The 21,550-nt window shown below is 34.5% G+C and overlaps 5 protein-coding genes across 9 annotated transcripts; 3 read left to right on the plus strand and 2 right to left on the minus strand.

Annotated features, from left to right (window-relative positions):
* The first annotated feature begins 162 nt into the window (after positions 1 to 162).
* Positions 163 to 7,747, plus strand: LOC107185788 (97 kDa heat shock protein). Of its 2 annotated transcripts, XM_015573547.1 has the most exons (12): positions 163 to 488; positions 1,598 to 1,796; positions 2,175 to 2,531; positions 2,619 to 2,940; positions 3,029 to 3,284; positions 3,610 to 3,740; positions 3,811 to 4,082; positions 4,431 to 4,538; positions 5,900 to 6,025; positions 6,107 to 6,346; positions 6,443 to 6,733; positions 6,816 to 7,747. In XM_015573547.1, the coding sequence occupies exons 1-12, from the start codon at positions 373 to 375 to the stop codon at positions 6,999 to 7,001; spliced, it is 2,604 nt and encodes an 867-aa protein (XP_015429033.1). In that variant the 5' UTR covers positions 163 to 372; the 3' UTR covers positions 7,002 to 7,747. The 2 variants fall into 2 exon arrangements, with proteins under 2 accessions (XP_015429033.1, XP_015429034.1); XM_015573548.1 differs by lacking the exon at positions 4,431 to 4,538.
* Positions 7,748 to 8,644: 897 nt separating this feature from the next.
* On the minus strand, positions 8,645 to 10,554 carry LOC107185837 (vacuolar ATPase assembly integral membrane protein VMA21 homolog). 4 transcript variants are annotated; one of them, XM_015573605.1, is made up of 5 exons: positions 10,288 to 10,435; positions 10,168 to 10,192; positions 9,957 to 9,996; positions 9,774 to 9,879; positions 8,645 to 9,073 (listed from the first exon to the last, which is right to left on the minus strand). In XM_015573605.1, exons 3-5 carry the CDS (start codon positions 9,969 to 9,971, stop codon positions 8,934 to 8,936), a joined length of 261 nt encoding a protein of 86 aa, XP_015429091.1. In that variant the 5' UTR covers positions 9,972 to 9,996; positions 10,168 to 10,192; positions 10,288 to 10,435; the 3' UTR covers positions 8,645 to 8,933. The 4 variants fall into 4 exon arrangements, with proteins under 4 accessions (XP_015429091.1, XP_015429093.1, XP_015429092.1 ...); XM_015573607.1 differs by lacking the exons at positions 10,168 to 10,192; positions 10,288 to 10,435 and adding an exon at positions 10,477 to 10,554; XM_015573606.1 differs by lacking the exon at positions 10,168 to 10,192.
* LOC107185836 (ragulator complex protein LAMTOR1) lies at positions 10,555 to 12,281 on the plus strand. The gene is made up of 5 exons (XM_015573603.1): positions 10,555 to 10,733; positions 11,561 to 11,637; positions 11,711 to 11,800; positions 11,921 to 12,119; positions 12,192 to 12,281. The coding sequence occupies exons 1-5, from the start codon at positions 10,689 to 10,691 to the stop codon at positions 12,279 to 12,281; spliced, it is 501 nt and encodes a 166-aa protein (XP_015429089.1). The 5' UTR covers positions 10,555 to 10,688.
* Positions 12,282 to 13,974: 1,693 nt separating this feature from the next.
* On the plus strand, positions 13,975 to 17,159 carry LOC107185876 (nuclear transcription factor Y subunit alpha). Its single transcript, XM_015573648.1, has 5 exons — positions 13,975 to 14,051; positions 16,051 to 16,360; positions 16,430 to 16,566; positions 16,772 to 16,945; positions 17,020 to 17,159. Exons 2-5 carry the CDS (start codon positions 16,069 to 16,071, stop codon positions 17,113 to 17,115), a joined length of 699 nt encoding a protein of 232 aa, XP_015429134.1. The 5' UTR covers positions 13,975 to 14,051; positions 16,051 to 16,068; the 3' UTR covers positions 17,116 to 17,159.
* A 1,848-nt stretch (positions 17,160 to 19,007) lies between these two features.
* On the minus strand, positions 19,008 to 20,397 carry LOC107185749. Its single transcript, XM_015573506.1, has 4 exons — positions 20,170 to 20,397; positions 19,842 to 19,962; positions 19,459 to 19,687; positions 19,008 to 19,194 (listed from the first exon to the last, which is right to left on the minus strand). The coding sequence occupies exons 1-4, from the start codon at positions 20,395 to 20,397 to the stop codon at positions 19,008 to 19,010; spliced, it is 765 nt and encodes a 254-aa protein (XP_015428992.1).
* Positions 20,398 to 21,550: the final 1,153 nt, after the last annotated feature.

Below are 21,550 nucleotides of genomic sequence, written 5' to 3' on the forward strand. Positions count from 1 at the left end.
AATGAAAGCTTGCATTAGCCGCGTTCGGACGATTCCGGCGCACAATTCCAGAATGTTCCAGAGCGACCAACCAACCAATCGGAGTTGTATACCGCAGCGCCATGATTGGTGAATTTTCAGCAGAAGTTAGCAGAAAGAAGTAATCGCAGTCATCGTGCGGAGGGCATTTCGTTCACTCTATTGCGCGAGTAGAGTTGAGAATTAAAGAGGAATCGTGAATTTAACGTTCACGTTAAATATATCTACGGAAAGTCCAAGCGTTTAGCAGTCAATTAGAAATCCTTTCTCAAGGATAAACATCGAATATACGGTCTAAACTCCGACGATTAATTCAGGTGTCGCGAGGAAAACGTTGAATCAGTCCTATCAGCCATGGCTGCTATGTCCGTGATTGGAATCGACTTTGGCAACGAGAGCTGTTATGTGGCCGTAGCACGCGCTGGTGGTATTGAGACAATAGCTAATGATTACAGCCTTCGAAACACACCGTAAGTTCCTTGTATGCGAATAATCGTTTCCTCGATTGTTTATCGTAACAAGATATACCGGTGCACCTTGTGCCGGCCTTCGTGTTCTTTGCCATTTATTGTGAATCTTTCTATGGAAAATTTATATGGATAAAAGAGAATCCAATCAAAAAGAACGCCGATTGTCAGGTGGTCACTGCCATTTATGTACAAATCGTTTTGTGTATTCGGTTCTCTCGCGCTCTTACTTTCACATGACTAACAAAACTTACAAAAAAGTCCATCGCGTGGTTGTGATCGATGGAGCTATTTTTTCCGTCTTATTCAAAATTTGATATGATACCGATATGAATAGGATTTGCCGTCGAGCTTACGAAGGTTTTTTTTTGTGAAATTTATTAATTATTTCAAACACGTGAATATACCTGTATTTTATTTTCTATGAAACAAAAAAAAATGTTACGGGAGTATGATTAAACAAGTATTGAAAAACTAGGATACGTCTTATGTACGTGATTGCGTGCGGATCAATCCGAAACGTTTGTTTCATTTATTTTTGCTGAACAATACCATTGAAATATCGTAAATATATCAATCTGTACATTATGAACGTTTAATAGGGATTAACTTTTATTTCAATTTTTTATTCTTTTTTATGATAATCTAATCTCATGACCTTGAGGGCCATGTAAGATTTTGTAATAAAGATGCCTATAAGTAATGAACAACTTACTGCCTTTTAATACTTGTGTAATTCCTATTGAGTTATAAGGTCGATACGTATATATTCATATGATTATTTAATTATTGTAGAAGCAACGTGATTACCTATATATGTATACATACAGTGGACCCTGTTTATAGCGATATTCAAAGGAGAGAGAAATTAATTATTATAAGCAGACTAAAAGCAATGTGTATAGGAACCGAACTTAGAGAACAAGTCGAATGCAATATATGGTCTGCTGTTATAAGCGGTGTCGCAATAACCGGACTCCACTGTATATATATATATAGGTAGAAATGAATGTATGTATACATGTTTATATCAGCTGACATCAATTTGAATTACTTTTTTTGTGAAATCGTTTATTTATATTTTAATTAATGAAACTGATTGTTGGTTTTAGATCATGTGTGGCATTCAGTGGAAAAAATCGAATTCTTGGTGTGGCGGCTAAAAACCAAATGGTCACCAATATGAAAAATACAATTCATGGCTTCAAACGTCTATTAGGTAGAAAGTACAATGATCCTCAAGTACAGAAAGAACTTCAATTGTTACCTTTTAAGGTAACTCAGCAGGGGGAAGGAAATATTGGTATACATGTAAGTTTTTGTTCGTTTGTTATTGTTTCTAATATGTATGATTAAGTGCAAAATAATCAAAACAATTGTAATCACATCAAATATGTACATTGATATCACGTTTTATAATTATTCTGTGTGACTTTATTTTTATTAGAATCCATGCATAATACGTGCTATCAATGTTCTTTTTAATCTGACTGGATTCAATATTAACCTGGGCATTTTGCCAGGTTCTCACGTTTGTGTGGACTCTTATCTTATTTATATCACTTTAGAGCAGTTAGATTTGATGAATCATATTACCTGTAGTGTATATTTTACATAAAACACTAATAGTAATAATTGTATGAATGTTTTTAGTTTGTTTACCTATATACCTTTGTTTATAAATTCTAGGTACAATACTTGGGAGAGGAACACATCTTTAGTCCTGAACAAATCACTGCAATGTTGTTCACAAAATTAAAGGATATATCTGAAACTGCTCTTCAAACTGTTATTAACGATTGCGTTATTTCTGTTCCTTCATATTATACACAATCGGAGCGTCAGGCGTTGCTTGATGCCGCAAGAATCGCAGGCTTGAACGTTCTTAGATTATTCAATGAGACAACTGCTACTGCTTTATGCTATGGTATTTATAAACAAGATTTACCTGCACCCACAGCAACCCCAAGAAATGTAGTTTTCGTCGATTGTGGATATGCTAGCTTGCAAGTAAGCATTTGCGCATTCCACAAAGGAAAACTGAAGGTGTGTAATAATTTTTCCTAAGCATATGTTAATCTCATGGTTTACAAGTAAGCCGGAATAAAACAAATAAATAAATATTGTTTCTAGATGTTAGCAAGTGCTGCCGATAGTCAGTTAGGTGGAAGGGACATAGATTCTATTTTAGCTGAACATTTTTGTAAAGATTTTCAGTCACGTTATAAAATTGATGCACGTACCAATCCACGTGCATACGTAAGGTTACTAGCGGAGGTAGAAAAGTTGAAGAAGCAAATGTCAGCCAACTCAACGATGCTTCCCCTTAACATCGAATGTTTCATGGAAGAGAAAGATGTACACGGAGACCTGAAACGTGCAGATATGGAAGCGATGTGTGCACATTTATTTAAACGCGTGGAATTGACATTGCGGGCATGTTTTGAAAGCTCCAGTAAGTTCCATTTCAATCGTGTCATTTTTATTTATGCAAGAGGTACATTTTGCCAATGGTATATTAATTCGCAACGTGCTGTTTATAGGATTGAAAATGGAGGAAATTCATTCGGTGGAATTAGCGGGTGGTTCTAGTCGTGTACCTGCTATTAAACGATTGGTGGAAGAATTCTTTGGTCGACCTGTGTCCACAACATTGAATCAAGATGAAGCTGTCGCTCGAGGTTGCGCGCTTCAGTGCGCAATGTTAAGCCCTGCGGTAAGAGTACGTGAATTTTCTGTCACGGACATTCAACCGTATCCAGTGAAGTTAACCTGGAATGCTGTTCAAGGTGAAGACGGGTATGTTTTATTTTATATAATGCGTTCACGTCATACTTAATCCTTGGTCGTCGGTGCCTGAGGCTATTTTGACCCAGAATTTCAAAAAATCCACGCATCATTCCAGCATACATACAGAAACGAAGTAAACGTACAGTTGTTCATATTAGTATTTTATAAAATGAATAACATATTTTCAAAGAATTCGTTTCACAACGCATCTAAAGTCAGATGAGTAGGGGTCTGTCTGGACTCAGGTACCGCCATGTATCCGATCGTCAAAAATGTTCGCCTCCGATGGTTACTTAGAAACAAACGTTTCATAATATGCACCTTATTGTTTCAGTGAAATGGAAGTGTTTGGACAGAACCATCCTGTACCGTTCTCAAAGATGTTGACATTTTATCGATCGAGTCCATTTATGCTCACTGCGACTTATAACGTACCACCGCCCGGGTATCCTCAGACTCACGTTGGTATGTGCTTAATGTTTACGTCCTGTATGCTATTAGGATGTTATATCCAGTTATAATATTCTTCTTATAGGTGTGTTTGTAATAAAGAATGTAAAGCCAACACCAGAGGGTGAGTCTTCGAAAGTGAAAGTAAAAGTGAGGATAAATTTGAATGGAATCCTCACTGTTGCCTCGGCTTCCCTTGTTGAAAAACGCGAGCTTACGCAACAGGAGAAAGAAGAGGAGGAAAAGAAACTTCAGCAGCAGCAGCAACAACAACAACAAATGGATGTTGATCAACAAGCGGAGAAAAAGGATAAGCCTGATCAAGATGCACAAGCAAACGAACCGCCAGCACCAGAGGTATGTAGATGCATGATTCCGTTTGATTTCGATTTCTTAAATATACGTTTGTAAGTTACAAAGTAGCTTATATGTAATAATAGTACACGATATTTGCCTTTTAATGTGCTCATAAAATTGTATATTTTCCTTTTTTTTTTTTTTCTTAATATTTAACTAAATTATAAGGTCTGCTAAATTGATTTTATTTAGAAAAAGATAGATGGCTTTATTAACACTTGAGTTCCAACAAAGTTACCACGTCTCTCTCTCTCTCTCTCTCTCTTCGAAGCTAGTTTTCATAGAAGTACAAAATTCATATGGTCATGAGTGTCTGGTGCATAACTATGTGAGTTTATTGTGGTTTAGGTAAGCATGGATAAAACGAGACGGAACTCAGATGCTGATGATGGTGGAAGAGGTGCGAGGGGTTCTGCCCCTTCCTACCCCTCCAGGATTCTCTCTTGGTTCAGCTCGGTACGCGACACACTATCATTACTTGGACCCATATGCATATGTTAACTTGAAACATGTGCAATGATTTTCGAATTTTGCCTTAGAACGTTGCATTGTTAATTCGTACTGGCTACACGAATATCTTTTCATGCGTGAAGGTGATATAGATCTTTTGTTTCTTTCATCACGTCAGCATCGTTAATCACTTGTTGCAAAGATCACTGCGACCCTAGTCAAGTTCAAATATCCTGCATGATTGTAATAAACACGTGTTATAAAAATAAGACTGCAAAACGTACATATAAATATATACATATATACACAGTACTGTTTAGTACGAACGATTCTTTCGTACTAATCAAGACCGTATTCTATATCTGTTTCTTTTTTATTTTCAAGATGTACAAAGAAAATTTATATCATGCTAAAACGTTAAATCTTTGAAATTGTGGAGCAATATTTTGCCATAGATTGTATTTGTTTTTTTTATTTTATGGAAGTTTCGAATGCTTTTATAAAGTGGTTAAATGTTACCAAAAAAAAAATAAGTAAATATAAATGTGCAATGTAAATTGTGCGTCACCAGAGAAAAGCTTGTTTATCGTAGCTCATTTAGTGCATGGCATTAGTTCTGTTCAGAATTTTCAAACCTGTATCGATTTCTTCTGCAAACTCGGATTAGAGTCATATTATGAAAGAATTAACAAAATCAAAGTACATTAGTCACATGGTAACTGAATGGATTTAAATATTTATAGATGAAAGAATGTGCATAATATGATTCCCTAACGTGTCATAATGCATATGGGTCCAAGGTACAGCTGTGTCACGCCGTGCTGTCTGTCTTTGCTCTGTTATTCTTTCCACTGGGTCGCAGAAGGAAAAGAGACAGTAATTTTTAATAACTTGAACAGTTATCAATACTCCAAAAGAAAATTGTGAAGGCAGGCATTGCGGTTCGGTTTTTGATTCGTGTTATATAGCGATCACTTAAAAATAATTCTCATTTAACAGTGAACGAACGATTACGAATTGAAAACCGTTCGCATAAAATTATGCCTCTCTTTATCCTCTGCTCATTTCTACCATCACCTGATTTCCAATTTACTATTGTGTATTTCCGTAGCAGGTATTTCTTTTATGTAAAAATATGGCGCCGTTATATTTGTTTTATATGTTGTAGCTGTAAGTTATTGGTAATAACTGTTGGCAAAGAAAGTGGCGTTAAATGCGAAGTAAATTGTGCAAAATGAAAAATCCGATGTGCTTTCGCTGTCGAGTGTTTTGTACATATATTCTCGAAAGTTTTGCGCGAAAACGAACTTGCATTACTTAAAATATATTAGAGTGACTAACTTATGCCTTACTGTACTGCTTTTCAGGGAGACGACAAGGGCGAGGACAATAAACGTAAAAAGAAAGTTCCTGTTTGTACCGTTGACTTACCAGTGGAGGTACATGGATTTGGTCTTTCTCAGCGTGATTTGGATGCTGCACAACAGAAAGAGGTATGTTGAAAACTAGTGTGACATATAAATTTTTACGTGTAGTTCAGTTTATAAACAGAGTATGTATACATTGTGTTACAGTGCAAGATGGTATCCGAAGATAAACAAGAAAAGGAACGCGTTGATGCCCGTAACGCGTTGGAAGAATACGTTTATGATTTACGTGCTAAAGTGTCAGACGAAGACGAATTAGCCACATTTATTACAGAAGCAGACAGAGAAGGACTTTGTCGCACGCTAAACGAAACTGAAGAATGGCTTTACGAAGAAGGAGAAGATTGTCAACGACAAGTTTACGTAGAACGGCTAGTACGCCTTAAAGTAAGTAACGATGCTTTTTTTTTTAATTTAATAAATTAATTACAAGTCCTTCGCTTCTGACGTTTAAAATCATGTATATATTATTAATGTCTTCAGTCACAAGGTGAACCAATTAAAGAAAGGCGACAAGAATTCGAAGGCAGGCATCACGCGTTCGAAGAATTAGCGGGAGCGTTACAATTAGCAAAGAAAGCTGTGGATCACATTAAAGCGGCCAATGGGAAAGACGACAAATATTCCCACCTAACAGACGAAGAGGTGAAAAAAGTTGACAAAACTGTGCAAGATAAGTGGGCATGGCTAGAAGACAATCGCATGGTTCTTGCCAGCATACCTCGCACACAAACGCCACCAGTTACTGTTGCTCAAATACGCGCAGAAAAACAGGTATTGAAAGTGATAGCCATTGTAAATTATTTTATATGTTTCTGTTAATATTATATTTTACTAATTTTTCGTTTCATTTTAGTCGTTGGATAGTATTATATCGCCAATTCTAAACAAACCAAAACCTAAAGTCGAGATTCCAAAGGAAGACAAATCAAAAGATAAAAATGCTGAAGATCAGAAAAATTATCAAAACAACAGTCAAGGCGATGGCCAGCGACAGGCTAATCAACAACAACCACAAGAAGACGAGATGGACGTTGAGTAACATTCATCCCATTTTATATGTTTTAATACTATTGAATCTATCATGATTAAAATAATGAAAATTATTTCATCATACAAGTCATCTTTATCATGTCACAAAAGCACCTGATTCGTTTTTAGTTAGCACATGCGATCGTTTCGTTTTCTTTTTTTTTCCTTTCACTATTATTAGATGTGATAAGCTGACCTATTTAAGGACAAAACGTCAACAATTTAAGTATGTCTAAAATTGAAGAATTTTTTCCCTAGATTACAATGGAGGGAGACTGTATGTGTTCATATTAGATATTCAATTAATTTGACGAATATTATTTCGCTGGAACAAATAATGATACTTCAAGAATATTGACACGTAATTGAGAATGCACGCCAAAAATTCTCTGGAATATTTCATAATTTTTTTTTTATTTTAATTAATAAGGGTATGAAAGATTTCCCTCATAGGATTGTATATTTTCTATTTCGTGTTAAACTAAATGGCTAAACCAACACTGTATAGAACGTTACGTAAGAAATGTAGTTCCTTATTTTTTGGTAACATGTCGTAACCCTCCAATATTAAAAAATTCTGCAATTTTTAATATACTAATAATAGGAAAAAGTGTAACTAAATTTTCATCAGTGGAGTACTCTAAAGAGATCCCTGATTTCATTGCCAGTAGGAAGATTTAATATTTTGCGACCTATAATATATAGGACAAATGATAAGTTAGAACTAATGAATAAATTAAATTGTGAAGTAGATAATATCGCTGGCGATCTTATGTATTTAATAATGCAGTGAGCATTCATTCCAACACTTTTATCAGACCGACAGCAAAATATTCTGTCACACAAACTTTTGTTGCATTTACAATACTTAAATAAATTAATATTTCATTAACGAAGATTATTAAGCTTGTTATAGGATTTGCTTTGCAGTACCAGCTGAATGGCATTGTGAAGAAGCTAAAAAATTTCAATGGCGTATATATTACGGTACTTTATTTTCAAATGCTATCAAGGTTCGATGACATGAAATTTCTAAAGAAACAAAATTATAGTTAGATATATTGATGTACATAATTCATAGTGGTTCATAAAGGTAAAAATGTTTCCTCCTTGAATTGTATTCTATGTAACAAAATAGAAATAATTTAACATCAGCGTTTGAGAAATTTTTCTAGTTATTATGATTTTTCTAACAATTTTCAATGGTATTGTCACCTTGTATATTAATTATAAATCATTTGTTATATTTATTCTACGTAGAAACGAAAAAGAAAAATAAATATATTGCTGTTCAGTGTCATTAGGGGCGAATTCGTCTCAAGCTTTTTGTTACAATTTTTTTTTAAAACATTCTTTGTTTTCATCATAGAAATTATTCTTCGTATGGTTTTAAAGAGACGTTAAAATTAGCAGCCTAAAAACTACGAGCATTACAAATTCGCCTCTAATTGTCATAGTACTGTGATCATGAAGTGCACTACAATTACGTTATCCATCAGGTGTTATATATACATATACATATATATCTATATATATTGTATAATATATATATATATATATATTGAGGCACTATATAACAATCTACTGCAAAGTTATTTGAATATAAAACAAAAAAACATGTAACGTAATTATATTTCAAATAGGTGTATGTTACAAAGTTTGTGCTGTACAATATGCAAGTTTTGTGTGGGAATGTCTTTGCTTTTTTTATTTAGCATTTGTGTTTTGCATTAACTGATACAGTACAGGTATATTCGCCATCTACATATTTCACAGTATTCAATAAAAAGGGAATATTACCTAAATATTGATGAGAAGTATGTGAATTGCAGAATGTAATGCAATATAATGTAACATCTTTCTTTCGATGAGAATACGCGAATAAATGTGTTATCAAAAAGGTGTACTTAATTACATATATGTGTAAAACACTAAGGAAGGGTTAATCTCGTTTCGCTTGTGTCTTCGATTGATCGTCGAAGTATGCACGGAATATGAAAGCTCCGAGAGCCACGTGCAGCACAAGAATCGCGACTCCGGCTGAATATACATTGCTTGGCACATTATTTAGCCCCAATAAACCTAAAATGTACAAAAATATATTTTAATTCAAACCATGATTTTAATTCAGTGCAGAGCCATGCTAATGACCATCAATGAAAAGAATATGTAATCTACTGGCTAGAATCGTCATCTTAAGTATATACGGTATCCAGTAAATTGTAGTACAACCAGTAACGAATGACTACATGCAAAAGCAAATCGAAAATTTAGAATAAAGATTTTGCATATAGAGCATTGTTTACGAAAAACTCGATCTTGAAAATTCATGGGACACTTATATTTTTATACATATACCTCTGACTACTATGCCTATTATTCACAGCTTCTACTTGTGTATAAAAACTGCTGATGGTATGTATTATAGTGTTATTTGTTTTCTATTGCTTTTGCTATACCCTAATTTTCAGTTCATATTAAATTATTGTGGAAATTTATGATATTATACCACTGTTATTTATTAAAATTGTACCTTACATTTTTTTTTGCCTATAAGAATTTTCAATTGTACTGTGATTTACTGCATACTTTGTATATTACATTCCAATTTACTAAGTATGACATCTCTAATTTATTGAAAATAATTGCATGTATAAATTATTTTGTTCTCTTCAATTTTTCTTAAATGTTTATAAACAGTTATAAAGCATATATTCTATACCAACAATATAAAACTTAGAGCAATGAAATATTCAGATAATAATGCTAATTGCTTCCATACCATCGAAAATAAAGATCTTGCTGGTGAAAAATGACAGTACAGGTAAAGCTATTATTATTACACAATGAAATAATACTGTTTTGAAGACCTGGATCTCAGGCAATTCCTGAAAATAAGAGTGCATTGAATTTGTATCAAGACATACAATGTATTAAATAGAAAAAGCAAATAGAAGAATACTACCTTTAAATTCGACATCTTGGAATTATATCTTGAAATTGTCCTAAAAAATTCAATTACGATAAAAATTACTAAAATATGTAATTCATATACAACTACAATACGCAAAGAGTACATTTTGACACCTGTTCAAAGAAGGCATTGTAATTGTATGTAATATAAGCTTATATCGGTACTTGAAAAATCATGTTTCTATTTCTGTTCACTGGCTTACCAAATGACATAACACGTATAATTACCTACAAGTATAATATCGTCTAATAAGAAGTTCAGTACTTTATAATTCAATAAATTGACCGATCATTTTACAATAAAATACAGTAAAAATCCATACACCGATTCACTGCAAAAATGCTCGAGGTTATGTTATTCGGCTTAGTATACTGAGTTCCGTACTTCCGTGGAGTTCCGTCAGTGACGTCGCATCTACTTGATATTTTTCACTGGAGTTCCATAAACTCCAGTTATGGAAAGAGTTAAATATACTGGAGTATATTTTATTTGCGAATAGTGGTACACCTACGAGCAAACTAGGCTTCCACTAGGGGAAAAAGCGGCGTAGAAGAAAAGTCTCTTAGCAGTAGCACTTGGTAGAAGTGAATTGTCCATACTGGTCTGCACATCTACAGCTGATTCCAGCTGATTCATTCGGTTGTTTACAGGAATGAGGATAATAAAATAATACGTTTAGCAATACGTGTCATTGCCGAAATTCTCTTATCGATACGCTCAATTATGGGATGTTGTTACAGCCTCTGTAAGGAGGACAGCGGCCAGCAGGTAATAAGATTGAGAAGAATTCTTTTAATCGCAATTGTTTTGAAGCGTTACCTTATCACGACGTTGATATGCATTTAAAGTGCATGAACTTTTATCGTGATTCCGCCTACTTGAAGAGTATGGAGATTACATGAAATCATTACTTTTTACAAATAAAAATTGTACATAAACTATTAACTTTTAAATTATTTTCTGATTGAAACGTTCATTCGTCTTTCATGATTCATTTATAACAGTTATTCTTCATTCAATTGAAGGAAGTTTTGAAGAAACATATATTAATATTCACTTTAATATAAAACATAATAGTTAATAGTCTGTTTCAGCATAATAACATCTTTTAAGAAAATAATAGCAGGATAGTCAAAAAAGTGACAAATAGTTAAAGAAGAACATCAGTCGACAATCAATATGCATAATTTGTTTGGTTTGATTGCTACATTAGTGACAATGAAACATCTTCATTAAATACAAATTTTGCAATGTATGCCAAAACATTGCAAAGTTTTAGATATTTCACAAAATGAAAGTTTCTGTTTAATTAGACCTTTTTAATGTTTGAAAGAATAACAGCTTTCTATTCATTTAAAGCTTATTGGACAAGAAATTCCAGTAAATTGATTTTAATGTCTGACTGTTATCTTGAGCATAACAATAAGAAAATCACTGTTACTTTGACATTAATAACAAATAACAGTATCTTTTAATCCCTGATATAAACTTACAAGAACTAGTGTTAAATGAAATTAAAGTCTTACTATGTTGTATTCTTTATTGTACTGATATTGTATAATGTTTGAAATGATTGTTTTTTAATTTTTTTGTAGAGTGGGGAAGCAAATGAGAGAACACACTTGTTGATAGATCCAGTTAGTAATAACACAAGTATACCCAGAGTGCACAGGTATGCTCTCACATTTTTCATAAGATATTGTAGTATTAGATATAAAGCTTCTTTGCTTTGTTTTACCTTCCAGCGATGATTATGTTAACCAGTATGCAAGCTCTGCACCCAAGAAGACAGATGAGCAAAGTGCATTGAATAGAATTTTACATGAAACAGCAGCGTGAGTGTTTTTTTTTATTTATTTCTCTTTGTCTTTATACTTGGTTTGCACCTTTATGTCTAGTTTAAATACAGTACGACTAACATAATAACAAATACTTACCAAACAAGTCTGTTCCAGCAATGTGATAGATGTTGGGGCATTAGATTCACATAACTTGGAACAACATGAATATGTGGATAGATCACGTGCATATTCCAAACGTATTGAAGCTGGAGGACTTAAAGTCCCTGATAGCACATCTTGTCTGCTTAAAGATATTCCTGCTCCTGAAAGAATATTAGCTGCAGATTCTCTTGGATCTGGTGATCATGGACTGGTAAATAATCATGTCACACAACCGTGTGTAAACACAGTTATGTAAATTATTAAAAAAAATTGCTTTTTTCAGATTACCGAAATGCTCAATAACGCTGTCACGGCATTAGAAGATGTAAAAGTTGAACACAAAGAGGACTTAGTAGTTCCTTTCTTATCGTGATCTTACAGTATTTCCTCGGCAGGATTACAGCTGCATCCTGTTTGAGTGAAATTCGCGTATTGCATGACAGGGAAGAACATACAACGTTTTCAAAATCAATTTTCAATGCGTTAATCAAAGTCTGAATTTTTTTCAGAATTTACTTGAACGTGTTAATCAATTAAAAATTAAGATGTGGTGTATTATAGATGAAAGTTCAAGTACTATTTCTCAATAACAACATGTTAATTGCTTGACAGTTGCTAATGTACAAGGCTATTTTAAAATGTTACATGTTAAGGTGTTTCCAAGAGACCAGCTTCTAATGAAAGAAGAGAATGTGGTAATACTTTTCGATTATTAATATATTATATTGTAAAAAGCTGATTCACTGTTATTACTCTTCACTGAGACATACATTGGAGAACAATTAATGCAAAGGCTATTTTTTCATAAGTTCACAAACATAATGGTGACATAGGCTTACAGTTTCATGTATGTAAATTGAAAAATTATTTGATTAAGCCGATAACAAATTTTCTTAGCTTTCTATCAATTTCTAAGGAACTACTTAATATACATTAAATACTATTAAAAATGATCAGTAACAAATAGTTTTAGTACGAGTCAACAATTAGAAGTGACTTCATATACTCTTTAAGTATTTTGTATTGTCTATATTAAACTGTGTTTCAATTACCATGCACATTTTAAAGTTTGTCATGTTTATGTCATGGAAAACGGTTTTTATAATGTCAAGAGTATACACACATAAACTCCTGATTCAAAGATTTGTGATATTTCTATTAATTAGTTTTTTTAGTAACCTTATGTTAAAAGTTTTGAAATTTGTTAAAATTATATTTTTCTAAAACTGTGTTAATTTTTGCGCAATTATCATCTCTTATTAATTTATGTACCATGTAATGAACTGAAAAAGTCCATGAATCCATATGATATTAAATAGAAAATACTAGAACTACAAAGTTGACCATTTGTTTGAACCCACTTCGTTGTGAAAGTTGGTAGAAAAATATTTAGATAATATTAGTTTGTTTTAACTCCACATAATTTTTTCTGAGATATCCTTTCATGTTTTCTTGTAAAATATGAGCACTGACATGTTCCGAATGATTATGTAAAATACAGAAAGTTTTGCAAATTAAGTTGTACCACAATTTGATTTTCACCGATTCATTAAATATAAGTATACGATTACTTATATGTTTTACAAATTAAGCCAATAGTTTAATTTCAAAGTATAATTAATCATATTGTTATGCATACAAATTGGGACAATACCATTTTAAGTTAAATTAAAGTTTGGAGTGAATTTCTTACACCAGTATCCGTTTATTTAAAATTTATTGACTAAAAATTCCAATGAATAAACGGCAGGATCACGGTAAGAAAATTACTATTATTTTTAAATTAATCGCCGATTTTAACAGTTATATTCGAACTCTTTTTCCGTTTAAAAATTAACAGTTCGATCAGTCCTTGCTGTTAACGGATCGATTTAAAATTAAGCGGGAAATGAGCTGTTAGGAACGCGCGAAGTTTGACGAGAGCGCGGGAAGGTCGGGGTGGGGATAAGTCAAGCCAGTAGATTGGTTAGGCGCATCGAGGCGCGGAGGGGCATCGACCGGTCTGGCATCGGGCTGCTATCGGACTGGCAGGTCCCCCCGTTCAGTACCACCAATACACAAGAGCCGAGGACTCTCTATCGTCGACCATTGGTCCTCAATTTGCCGACCAATCATTGGGAAAGTGCCCACGAAAATATCCAATGTAAGTCCACAAATTATCAAACATCAACGGGGTACACGTACGACCGCGCACGGTTGCACGATTAACCGTGTTTTCGTTCCGTGAGCTGATCAGAGTGCGAGCTCTCGTCTTCATGACGTCGAAAAAGCCTTTCTGCCCGGCCATGTTTGTCGTGACGAACGTTTCTCGTTCGAAATCCGCGTCATTCGATGCCGTGTATATCGCGATCCGTTTACTACCCAGACAACTTGTCCTTCGACCTGCACGTTCGTCCGATAACCGTCACAAGGATACGAGGTTAATCATGCGATCGAAAGCAGGATGCGATATCCTTCGGAAGGGATTCCAACCCGACAGAAGGTGATCATTGCTGTCTGTCCTCAATTCTGGGTCCCACGTATCTAACATTCCGCACGTGGACCCTCGAACTTCAGTGTGCTCGCGCCACGTTGGCGATCTTTATCTGTACCTGCACTCACGCGAATTGCGTCTCGTAAAATTGCTGATTCCGTGTTGGGACTCTAACCTTTCCAAGTCCCTCACGGAAATATTATTTTTATTTATCTTCGTTTGACGAGACAAAGACGAACTGTTATACATGATTCATGTGACTATATACAGGGTGTCCCGAATATACGTTAAATATCTTAACTGTTGGAAGGCGGACGACGAGACAACCGTGTTCAAAACGGGCGCCGGGTCAATAATGATCTATAGTAAAGTGTTGCAAAACAAATTTTTTCATGAGAATGTTATTTTTGTTAAATTACAGATATTACAGGCATTAATGGTTTACAGGAGTTTGTCACAGGACTCCTTGAGCCACAACTTGTATGCGTGATCCGTCGTCCGTCGATGAAGGGTTGAAGGGTAGATTACTACAGTAGAATGGAATAAGAAATGTCTTGTAACACTGTGCCTGATCTTGTTTTTACTTTGCAATCGTAATATTTTAAGGTAGCAATATGATTTGGGGACAAAGAGTAACTCGTGTACATCGGTGTACATTCAAATTATCTGATCTATGCATTTTCAACTATTGGAGAAGGTGGTGTGTGATTTGAAGTATCCTATGATTCTTATAAACAGTGCACTTGTAAATGTAATGAGCAGATATTGTTTCCCTTGCATCGGGTTTTTTTACTGAGTAGTTGGAGAACATTGTCTGGTAACAAGTGACTTGTCCTGTAGTATGAGATATACATTCTTAAAGGATACAATCGCATGCTGTTTTATTTACAGTAAGATTTATGACTTGGTCAAGGCTTAGTGAAAATGGTCATAACTAGACTGTGGATTTTTAAAGACAAAAACAAAAGTAGGAAGTTCTTTCTTCCCTTGAGTATCTTATTGGGTTCGAAAGAAAATTTATCCTTCATTGTATTTCACAGGCACCTATAGGCTATAAATGCAAAGAATCTGCAGTCTAGTCATAACTTAGATGCTCTTTTAAGCATGAATTTGAAACAGTTGATCGTAACAATATCCTTTAGATTATGATGTATCTATGCGTGTGAGTTACATTTGTTTCTAAAATCATCTTAAACTTAACTAGTACCATACAGGTAAACTTTCCAGTAAATCTGTCAAGTTAGAAAACCCTACATTGATTGAAATAGCAGAAATAGATGAAAATGTTCCAAGATTTTAACGACCTAAAACAGGTCATTGCATGTAAGATATTTTTTGTTCCATTTAAGTTCATCTACCTCTCGTTAACCCATTTCAATGTATTATTGTAAGATTATTCCCGGTAACGGACAATGTTTATATATCGTCTATGTGTGACCTATAGGCTGAGCCATTGGTTAAACGGTAGAGATATTGGTCGACGGATATGCTGGGCTATCGGTGTCGAATGTACTCAAATATGTCGATGTGTACCTGGAACGACATATGCGATGTATTCATCCGTATATAAAAATTGATCTTCAAGGCGTGCATATACTTACGCGAAATCATTAACTTCGATAGGAGATATTTTCTAGCATGAGGGATCATTTTTATAAATTCTGTTTAGAGTTAGGAAGTGCTTGCGATGGACCAACTCGGAGAAGGACAGGCAGTTGTCGTCGGCAGTGCCGGCGGAACTGTCCAGGTTGTGCAAATGGGTCAAGGAGGTCAGGCAATGATGTTGCCACAAGCTATACAAGTTGCAGCACCGAATGGACAAATACAAGTTGTTCCAGTTTCTAGTTTAACTAATACAGGACAACAGATCGTGATTCAGCAGCCGCAGACACCACAAATCATTCAAACTCCAGATGGGCAAACATACATTTATCAACCAGTTCAATTAGAAGGACAAGTTCAGCAAACGCAACCAACAGGTATCATATTCAACTTATCGCTTATTGACTCCTTTATAAAACTAGGTATTTAATAGGTTCCATTTCTAGTAATTAATATCAATGGCAATCTCATGCAAATTGCTGGAACAACGTCGCAAACGGCAACGACTGCGGCAACCACAACACCAGTGCAGCCTTTAGCAAGTCCTACAGCAACAGCTTCTCAGGCAGGAAACCTTGTCATGGTACTATTAGAATGTCTCTTTCACTTACATAGTCGGTGTATACATATTATACTGACTTGTAGTGATTATGGAGCAACATTATCATAGGGTCGTATTCTGATGTTTCTCAATGAATGTGACTCTTGTTATTTCGTTAATATTTATGTTAAATTTATGCTTTCACTGTAAAATTTCACGACGTTTGGTTTTCGTTTTGTACACATAGATGGTACCAGGAAACAGTGGCCAGACACAATTTCAAAGGGTAGCATTACCTAATGCAGAAGTATTTGAAGAAGAGCCTTTATATGTAAACGCAAAGCAATACAGACGTATATTAAAACGTCGTCAAGCTCGTGCTAAGTTAGAGGCCGAAGGAAAAATACCCAAGGAAAGACCAGTAAGTCTTGATTTGTTGTTTAGCATCAGCTCTATACAGTTCTTTCTGCTACATCACTTTATTTGATTTTTCAGAAATATCTTCACGAATCTCGTCATCGACATGCTATGAATAGAATTCGTGGTGAGGGCGGGCGTTTCCATTCTGGCCAAGTAAAGAAACGAAAGTAAGTGTCTGTTGTTGCCTTATTACTTGAATTGGTTTTTGTACAATCAAAGCACACTGTCTCATTCAATATTTTACGCATATAAGAGTATAATGGTTCCAGTAGAGCAAACGAAAACTCCATGATTACCCAGCACATCACAACTTCGACCAGCACCAATACCGTTCGTACTATAGCAATAGCAGCAGCAAATGTAGGTGTACAGTATCACGACACAGACAACCTGACATCAACCATTGTCATTGAAGTAAGTATAACTTGCATGATACAACAGCAATGAATAGATTCTGTAACAGTTATGTGAATGTTCAAATATTTTTCTTTATAGAAACCAGCTATGCCACTTCAGGATATGATCTCTGAAGATGATATTGTTACCTCGAACAACCGCTTACTGTAGATAAATGTTTAAATCGGATGGGGTGGGTACTGCAAGTACCAAAAAAAGGAAAGTGTGTCAGTGACGAAGTTTTACTTATATTCGCGTTGACTTAAAAGAACACTTGTAAATAATACTCATCTTGATGCAAGGTTAGTGCTAGCATAATTATCGACGAGAGGAAAAAGCTGTAAAGAATTATCAAAGTTGTATATAATGTCCTTGCAAACGCGCTTAAGTCTTATACTTTTTTTTTAAACATCTTTTCTTTGCGTATATAGTCAAACACAGACCTGATAATACTGTTGCATCGTATCATGACACAATAGGAAACTTGATTATTGAAAAGTGAAACGATTCATATTTTGATATTTCCACATAAAATAATGTATTGCAGTTTAGTTACAACTAATATCAAATAGTTTTTTTGTGTATGTACATATGAAGCTTACAGTGTAACATATCGGGTGTAAGATGTTTGTAAAATTTCATATGACGAACGTATCGCTACATTAGATTGAGAGACTGAACTATAATTTATTGTCACGTGCTGGGTACCATATCTAGAGTAGATTTTATAAGCGAATTAATCTTAACTTCCATTGCAATTATGAACGAAGAGAAGTGTGCACCGATAAGTTCTTTTTGTACAATTTTTGTGTGCAAGTACAATTGATTTAGTCTAATGAAAGAAAAGCTTTATGGGATAATACTTAATTGTTAAGGAGATATTGTAAGAAATTCCTATTTCGTGCAGTGGCTTATTGTAAATAACACGTTTAATTTTGAATTGTTAAATATTTCGGCTAATGGAAGGAGGCTATGTGTGCGTGTCTAAATAGTTGCCCAAATAACTGGAATTTTATTGCAACTCATTCATCTTTCTTTTGTAACTATAGATTTTTGAAAAATTTTGGAAAATTCACCAAAGGTATAGCTCATTTGAAATATATAAAGACAAATGTATGCTAGATTCGATTAAAACAGTTTTGAAATGTTTTCTGGTAAATTAATTATTTTAAATCTACATTGAAACAACAGTTTTTTACGAAAAGGGAAAAGAAAATCGATATCACTTACAAACATTTTCGGATCCAACGATGTATTTCACACGATATAAATATCGGTATCTTCCCTTTGCGTGTGTAAAGATAATGTTTCACATTCACGAGCAAATATTTTGTAGAACGGGTCTGCAGACATTCAGGCTTGTAAATAATCTGTAAGACTACGAGTGTCAGATTTATACGGATTATAATAATATTGTGTGTCCAGCGTGGATGTGAACAAATGTAAATTGATGAGTAAAGTCAGGTGAGAGTAGGAAATAATATATTTGTAAAATAACTAAGTATGTACAAGAAAAACAACACGGATTGTGTTTTATAATAACTTACATGTGAGTCAATTATCATAATCCCTCCACCTTTAATTTTAAATGTACATTTTATTATCATTTCTGTAAGCATTCTCTATAAAAAATACAACTATTTTTGTCTAGTACACAAAATACAAAGTTAGAATATGTTGGACGGAAGTACAAGCTTCTTTTCCGCTGATACTTGAGAACATTCAGACCGTGGACTGTCTGGTCCTTTAATATATATTTTTGGTTCAACTGGTAATGGTTCCCCTAGTAATTTCTCTTTTATTATTTTATTTCCGGAAGCAGCAATTGTAGCGTCGTACTCTGAATCTCCAGTTCTGCAAAAGAATAATATCTTTGAATATACCTAACATAAAAGTAACTGTGTAAGTATTTGAAAATAATTTATAATTTTGTTTTAAGAAACTTAAAAATATTTTTGTCTACAGCTTTGATTTGTTGTGCAATTATTGATAACAAAGTAGATAAAATGGTGGCGCATGGAACCACAAATATCGATTTTTCGACGAGTTTTTCGAATGTAAATAAACGTGGAAATTAATATTTTCCATATTTTTAAATTGCGAATAAAATGATATTACCTTGTACGTAGAATCTCTCTTTCTTTTTCACTTGGCACCAAATTGTCCGGAGGTTTCTCAGCTCTGGCAGTACGAAGTAAATGGTCAGAAGCAATTTTCCACGGGTTCCTGTAAGATTTTCGTTGAACAGTTTCTGATATCACCCAATTTTCTGGCAAACGAATATCTTTCCATCTTGCATATATATTCACACGGGACGAATAATCACCTAGATTTACATAAAAATTTCCTGTGATAAAATGAACATATACGTATAGGTACACAAATTTCCTTTCATTCTTTCCATATATGAGTTTACATGTATCATAAATGTCCTTGGTAATTTTTTTATGTTTAAACATAAAAAAATTAGTCATTGTGTAACGAATTAAAAATGCCTGAACCTTTCGAATAATCCGAGATGTATATAGTTTGCAACAATTCATTTTCCTTTTGATCGACCAGATCTTCGTCTGGTACCGCTTCCGGAAGAATATTTTTCAAACGTGGATACTTGTCGCGGATCTAAATATTAATTACGTTTATAGAAATGGTATATTATATAGTGTATATAATACGAGAGGATAATGAAATTTTGAAATTTAATTCAATATGCTTAAATTATGCAATTTTTGATTGTATAATAGTGTTCAGTTGGCCGAGTGAGATATGGAAAAGATTGATGATAACGGAGAAACGCCCTTCTTACTACTCTAAAACGGGATTCCTTACCTTGTTTAAATTTTCTTGAGGATCTTCAGTTTGTTCCTCTAAAGGTAACGACAAATTTTTTCGACGAGTATTCAGACGTTTCTTATACGGCCCATTTAAGAGGTTCAATGGCGGTGGATACGTGGATTTCGGCCTGTATTCTCTCCGTTTTTCGGTTCCCGTACCCAGAAAATCCTTTTTATAAATCGTAACAAAATCACGGGTTTCGTCTTCTATCTCAAGAAACATTTTCTTCTTTTCTTTAAAATGCGTACATCGCAAAATTATCCCCGGAGGGACGAACCGAAATAAGGTTGCGTCGAAAGGGTAAACAAATTCTGAAGTTGGCGATACAAATTTGAGGATTTTCGAGATCAATATATCCCATGTGAATTTCATGGATTTCTGTGCAAAATCATGGTATTTTTAACAACAGCAATTTTTTACAGATGATAAAAAAAAATAATCTATTTTTTTTCTCAAGGACTTCATTCCTCGAATTTGCTGTTCTTGGAAATCTTGCAAAGCTTGCAAAAGAAATTTTTGCTGTGTATTTTTGTTCTCTTCTTGTATGTAGAGTTCTTCTCGATTGCGTCACGATTAACGGACACACCGTATTAATTTTAATTAATCACGAGATAATGCTAAAACAAGGCTAAAAAGGTAAAAAAAAGATAAAGAAATTCAACGCCTAATGATTCTCCGATTTCTCGTGACTCATTATAAGGGTATTATAACAAGGCCAGAGACATGGCACCCCTGTGTACTATAAACGCCAATTAGGGTATGTGCGACATCGAATTTCCCTGTTATAAATGTACGATCTTGTCGCTTACTTTTTCTTCCTTCTTCGATATTTTCTTCTCCCTCCCCACTAGAATACAACTAAAAAACGGACGCACCGTCTCTAAATTTAGCGGTAAGCAATTTTTCACTATGAATGAGACGAATTTTTCCGATATTCGGAAACACCGGAGAATATGTATTTTGTGATACTGTAATAGAAATCGGTATCCTGTGAGAAAAATCGTACTTAACGATATGAAATGAATAATAAATAACGGTCGTAGGGATTTATACTGGAGAGCTAAATCTTTAAACGGAACATGTCGCTTAAACAAATTAGTTAAATATGATATTTATTTGGGGAATATGAACATCATAAATAAACGAGAACGGTAGAGCGAGTTGCGGTATCGGTGCTCTCCGTCGGTGTCGACGCGTACCGAACGAAGCCGAAGATGGTCGGAGCGGGCGAAAGGGAGAGAGCGAGAGCGAAAGAGCGAGCCGCAGTATCGGTGCTCTCCGTCGGTGTCGACGCGTGCTGAGGAATTTCAGTGGTCTATGAGGGGAGGTGTGCGAGCGAGAGAGTACGGTAGAGCGTGCCGCGGTATCGGTGCTC

This window comes from Dufourea novaeangliae, unplaced genomic scaffold, assembly GCF_001272555.1.
Source record: "Dufourea novaeangliae isolate 0120121106 unplaced genomic scaffold, ASM127255v1 scaffold56, whole genome shotgun sequence".
NCBI classification, from domain to species: Eukaryota; Metazoa; Arthropoda; class Insecta; order Hymenoptera; family Halictidae; genus Dufourea; species Dufourea novaeangliae.

What these genes read in the sequence shown, in the direction of transcription:
- LOC107185837 (XM_015573607.1), bottom strand. An exon ending in CAAGATCTTTATTTTCGATG is followed by an intron (nt 9,074 to 9,773) that starts GTATGGAAGCAA and finishes TGTACATTTTAG; the next exon opens with GTTTATTGGGGCTAAATAAT.
- LOC107185788 (XM_015573547.1), top strand. Translation starts at nt 373, where the DNA reads ATGGCTGCTATGTCCGTGATTGGAATCGACTTTGGCAACGAGAGCTGT. An exon ending in TCCACAAAGGAAAACTGAAG is followed by an intron (nt 2,532 to 2,618) that starts GTGTGTAATAAT and finishes TATTGTTTCTAG; the next exon opens with ATGTTAGCAAGTGCTGCCGA. An exon ending in TTCTCTCTTGGTTCAGCTCG is followed by an intron (nt 4,539 to 5,899) that starts GTACGCGACACA and finishes ACTGCTTTTCAG; the next exon opens with GGAGACGACAAGGGCGAGGA.
- LOC107185876 (XM_015573648.1), top strand. Translation starts at nt 16,069, where the DNA reads ATGGACCAACTCGGAGAAGGACAGGCAGTTGTCGTCGGCAGTGCCGGC. An exon ending in TCAGCAAACGCAACCAACAG is followed by an intron (nt 16,361 to 16,429) that starts GTATCATATTCA and finishes TTCCATTTCTAG; the next exon opens with TAATTAATATCAATGGCAAT. An exon ending in AGGCAGGAAACCTTGTCATG is followed by an intron (nt 16,567 to 16,771) that starts GTACTATTAGAA and finishes TTGTACACATAG; the next exon opens with ATGGTACCAGGAAACAGTGG.
- LOC107185836 (XM_015573603.1), top strand. Translation starts at nt 10,689, where the DNA reads ATGGGATGTTGTTACAGCCTCTGTAAGGAGGACAGCGGCCAGCAG. An exon ending in AGTATACCCAGAGTGCACAG is followed by an intron (nt 11,638 to 11,710) that starts GTATGCTCTCAC and finishes TTTACCTTCCAG; the next exon opens with CGATGATTATGTTAACCAGT. An exon ending in ATTTTACATGAAACAGCAGC is followed by an intron (nt 11,801 to 11,920) that starts GTGAGTGTTTTT and finishes AGTCTGTTCCAG; the next exon opens with CAATGTGATAGATGTTGGGG.
- LOC107185749 (XM_015573506.1), bottom strand. Translation starts at nt 20,397, where the DNA reads ATGTTTCTTGAGATAGAAGACGAAACCCGTGATTTTGTTACGATTTAT. An exon ending in CTCAAGAAAATTTAAACAAG is followed by an intron (nt 19,963 to 20,169) that starts GTAAGGAATCCC and finishes ATTAATATTTAG; the next exon opens with ATCCGCGACAAGTATCCACG. An exon ending in AGAGAGATTCTACGTACAAG is followed by an intron (nt 19,195 to 19,458) that starts GTAATATCATTT and finishes ATTCTTTTGCAG; the next exon opens with AACTGGAGATTCAGAGTACG.